The 4,591-nt window shown below is 59.1% G+C and overlaps 1 protein-coding gene across 1 annotated transcript in view; it reads right to left on the reverse strand.

Moving 5' to 3' along the window:
• Window positions 1–636: 636 nt before the first annotated feature.
• Window positions 637–4,591, reverse strand: part of LOC106897609 (UDP-galactose translocator-like) — a gene marked incomplete at its 5' end in the record, with an annotated part of 8,529 nt that continues 4,574 nt past the window's right edge. The window contains one exon of the mRNA XM_014958374.1: window positions 637–1,511. Within this exon, the coding sequence (XP_014813860.1) occupies window positions 637–1,511 (875 nt within the window). The remainder of the gene's footprint in view (window positions 1,512–4,591) is intronic.

A 4,591-nucleotide genomic window follows, 5' to 3' on the forward strand; every position in this document is an offset into this window, starting at 1 on the left:
AATGAACCCTAACGAGCTCCCACCACCTCCTGATGAACCCTAATGAGCTCCCACCACCTAATGACGCTCCATGGACCCCCTAACGAGCTCCCTAATGAACCCCAACGAGCTCCCACCACCTCTTAACGAACCCCAATGAGCTCCCACCTCCTAATGACCCTCCATGGATCCCCTAACGAGCTCCCACCACCACCTCATGAACCCCAACGAGCTCCCACCTCCTAACGAGCTCCCACCACCTCCCAATGAACCCTAATGAGCTCCCACCACCTCTTAATGAACCCTAATGAGCTCCCACCTCCTAATGACCCTCCATGGACGCCCTAACGAGCTCCCACCATCTCTTAATGACCCCTAACGAGCTCCCACCTCCTAACGACCCCCACCAGATCCTCCACCACCTCCTAACGAACCCTAATGAGCTCCCACCACCTCCTGATGAACCCTAATGAGCTCCCACCACCTCGTGATGAACCCTAACGAGCTCCCACCTCCTAACGAGCTCCCACCACCTCTTAATGACCCCTAACGAGCTCCCACCTCCTAATGAGCTCCCACCACCTCTTAATGAACCCTAATGAGATCCAAGCTCCTAATGACTCTCCATGGACGACCTAACGAGCTCACTCCATCTCTTCATGACGAGGTGGCCCCACCTCGGGCTTGTTCGGCCTGGACCAAGGCCACCCCGGCGAAGAGGAGGGCCAAGGAGAACCACTGGAGGCGGGAGAGGGAGGTGCCCAAGAGGAGGACGGAGAAGAGGGCGGTGGTGAGGATCTTCAGCTGGTAGGTCACCTGTGGGGAGAAGGGTTTGTCAACCCTAAGGGGTGGCCACCACCATGGGGACGTCGCTATGGGGTAGAAGAACCCCAAGGTGGCCACCGCCGAGCCTTCGGCGGCCAACATGGCCGCCAGCCCCACCGCCGTCCCCACCGCCCCCAGTTGGACGTTGCGGACCCAGATGGAACCCCCCGTGGTCTTCAAGAGCTTCTCGAAGTAGACGCCGGCGAAGCCCGAGGAGAGGCAGGAAGCGGCCACGGCGGCCAGACCCACGGCGTAACTTTGGGGGGGACCCCCTTCCGGGTTGGACCCCGAGGTGGCCCCACCTCGGGCTTGTTCGGCCTGGACCAAGGCCACCCCGGCGAAGAGGAGGGCCAAGGAGAACCACTGGAGGCGGGAGAGGGAGGTGCCCAAGAGGAGGACGGAGAAGAGGGCGGTGGTGAGGATCTTCAGCTGGTAGGTCACCTGTGGGGGGGAGAAGGGATCGTCAACCCCACGGGGTGGCCAACGCCATGGGGACATCTCTATGGAGCTATGGAAGCAAGAGCAAGGATGTGGCCACCACCATGGGGACGTGGCCACCACTGTGGGGTGAGGAACAAGGAGATGGCCACCACCGTGGGGTGAGGAACGTGGCCACCACCATGGGGACATCGCTATGGGGTGATGGAAGCAAGAGCAAGGATGTGGCCACCACCATGGGGACACCATCATGGGGATGTGGCCACCACCGTGGGGTGAGGAACATGGTCACCACCATGGGGACGTGGCTACGGGGCGATGGAAGCAAGTGTAGGGATGTGGCCACCACCATGGAGCCAAGAACAAGGAGATGGCCACCACCGTGGGGTGAGGAACGTGGCCACCACCATGGGGACGTGGCTACGGGGCGATGGAAGCAAGTGTAGGGATGTGGCCACCATCACGGGGACGTGGCCACCACCGTGGAGCCAGATGTCCCCAAAGGTTCCCAAAGATCCCCAGAGATCCCCAGATGTCCCCAAAGATCCCTGAAGGTCTTCAAGGTCCCCAGATGTCCCCAAGGTCTTTAGATGTCCTCAAAGATCCCCAGATGTCTCCAAGGTCCCCAGATGTCCCCAAGCTCCCCCACTGCCCCCCAAGGTCCCCAGCTGCCCCCCAAGGTCCTTAGATGTCTCCAAAGTCCCCAAAGGTCTCCAAGGTCCCCAGATGCCCCCCAAACATCCCCAGATGTCCTCAAAGACCCCTGAAGGTCTCCAGATGTCCCCAAGGTCCCCAAAGGTCTCCAAGGTCCCCAGATGCCCCCCAAGGTCTTTAGATGTCCTCAAAGATCCTCAGATGTTTCCAAGGTCCCCAGATGCCCCCCAAGGTCCCTGAAGGTCTCCAAGGTCCCCAAAGATCCCCAGCTGCCCCCCAAGGCCCCCAAAGGTCTCCAAGGTCCCCAGATGTCCCCAAGGTCTTTAGATGTCCTCAAAGATCCCCAGATGTCTCCAAGCTCCCCAGACGTCCCCAAGGTTCCTGAAGGTCTCCAAGGTCCCCAAAGACCCCTGAAGGTCCCCAAAGATCCCTGAAGGTCCCCAAGGTCCCCAGATGTCCCCCAAGGTCCTTAGATGTCCACAAGCTCCCCAGATGTCCCCAAAGATCCCTGAAAGTCTTCAAGCTCCCCAGATGCCCCCAAGGCCCCCAAAGGTCTCCAAAGATCCCCAGATGTTCCCCAAAGATCCCTGAAGGTCTCCAAGGTCCCCAAAGATCCCCAGCTGCCCCACAAGGTCCCCAGCTGCCCCCCAAAGATCCCCAGATGTCCCCAAGCTCCCCAGATGTCCTCAAAGATCCCTAGATGTCCCCAAAGATCCCTGAAGGTCTCCAAGCTCCCCAGATGTCCCCAAGGCCCCCAAAGGTCTTCAAGGTCCCCAGATGTCCCCAAGGTCTTTAGATGTCCTCAAAGATCCCTAGATGTCCCCAAAGATCCCTGAAGGTCTCCAAGGGCCCCAAAGATCCCCAGCTGCCCCCCAAGGTCCCCAGATGTCCTCAAAGCTCCCCAGATTCCCCCCCAGGTCCCTGAAGGTCTTCAAGGTCTCCAGATGTCCCCCAAGGTCCCCAGATGCCCCCCAAGGTCTTTAGATGTCCTCAAAGATCCCTGAAGGTCCCCAAGGTCCCCAGATGTCCCCAAGATCCCCAGCTGCCCCCCAAGGTCCCCAGCTGCCCCCCAAAGATCCCTGAAGGTCTCCAAGGTCCCCAAAGATCCCCAGATGCCCCCCAAGGCCCCCAAAGGTCTCCAAGGTCCCCAGATGTCCCCAAGGTCTTTAGATGTCCTCAAAGATCCTCAGATGTCTCCAAGCTCCCCAGACGTCCCCAAGGTTCCTGAAGGTCTCCAAGGTCCCCAAAGACCCCTGAAGGTCCCCAAAGATCCCTGAAGGTCCCCAAAGATCCCTGAAGGTCCCCCAAGGTCCTTAGATGTCCACAAGCTCCCCAGATGTCCCCAAAGATCCCTGAAAGTCTTCAAGCTCCCCAGATGCCCCCAAGGCCCCCAAAGGTCTCCAAAGATCCCCAGATGTTCCCCAAAGATCCCTGAAGGTCTCCAAGGTCCCCAAAGATCCCCAGCTGCCCCACAAGGTCCCCAGCTGCCCCCCAAAGATCCCCAGATGTCCCCAAGCTCCCCAGATGTCCTCAAAGATCCCTAGATGTCCCCAAAGATCCCTGAAGGTCTCCAAGCTCCCCAGATGTCCCCAAGGCCCCCAAAGGTCTTCAAGGTCCCCAGATGTCCCCAAGGTCTTTAGATGTCCCCAAAGGTCCCCAAGCTCCCCAGATGTTCCCCAAGCTCCCCAGATGTCTCCAAAGATCCCTGAAGGTCTCCAAGGTCCCCAAAGATCCCCAGCTGCCCCCCAAGGTCCTTAGATGCCCCCCAAGTCCCCCAGCTGCCCCCCAAGGTCCCCAGCTGCCCCCCAAGGTCCCCGAAGGTCTCCAAGGTCCTCCATGATCCCCAAATGTCCCCAGATGTCCCCAAAGATCCCCAGATGCCCCCAAGGCCCCCAAAGGTCTCCAAAGATCCCCAGATGTCTCCAAAGATCCCTGAAGGTCTCCAAGGTCCCCAGATGTCCCCAAGGTCTTTAGATGTCCTCAAAGATCCTCAGATGTCTCCAAGCTCCCCAGACGTCCCCAAGGTTCCTGAAGGTCTCCAAGGTCCCCAAAGACCCCTGAAGGTCCCCAAAGATCCCTGAAGGTCCCCAAAGATCCCTGAAGGTCCCCCAAGGTCCTTAGATGTCCACAAGCTCCCCAGATGTCCCCAAAGATCCCTGAAAGTCTTCAAGCTCCCCAGATGCCCCCAAGGCCCCCAAAGGTCTCCAAAGATCCCCAGATGTTCCCCAAAGATCCCTGAAGGTCTCCAAGGTCCCCAAAGATCCCCAGCTGCCCCACAAGGTCCCCAGCTGCCCCCCAAAGATCCCCAGATGTCCCCAAGCTCCCCAGATGTCCTCAAAGATCCCTAGATGTCCCCAAAGATCCCTGAAGGTCTCCAAGCTCCCCAGATGTCCCCAAGGCCCCCAAAGGTCTTCAAGGTCCCCAGATGTCCCCAAGGTCTTTAGATGTCCTCAAAGATCCTCAGATGTCTCCAAGCTCCCCAGACGTCCCCAAGGTTCCTGAAGGTCTCCAAGGTCCCCAAAGACCCCTGAAGGTCCCCAAAGATCCCTGAAGGTCCCCAAAGATCCCTGAAGGTCCCCCAAGGTCCTTAGATGTCCACAAGCTCCCCAGATGTCCCCAAAGATCCCTGAAAGTCTTCAAGCTCCCCAGATGCCCCCAAGGCCCCCAAAGGTCTCCAAAGATACCCAGATGTTCC

The sequence above is a fragment of the Calidris pugnax genome, unplaced genomic scaffold (genome assembly GCF_001431845.1).
Source record: "Calidris pugnax isolate Ruff unplaced genomic scaffold, ASM143184v1 scaffold415, whole genome shotgun sequence".
In the NCBI taxonomy this organism is placed as follows: domain Eukaryota; kingdom Metazoa; phylum Chordata; class Aves; order Charadriiformes; family Scolopacidae; genus Calidris; species Calidris pugnax.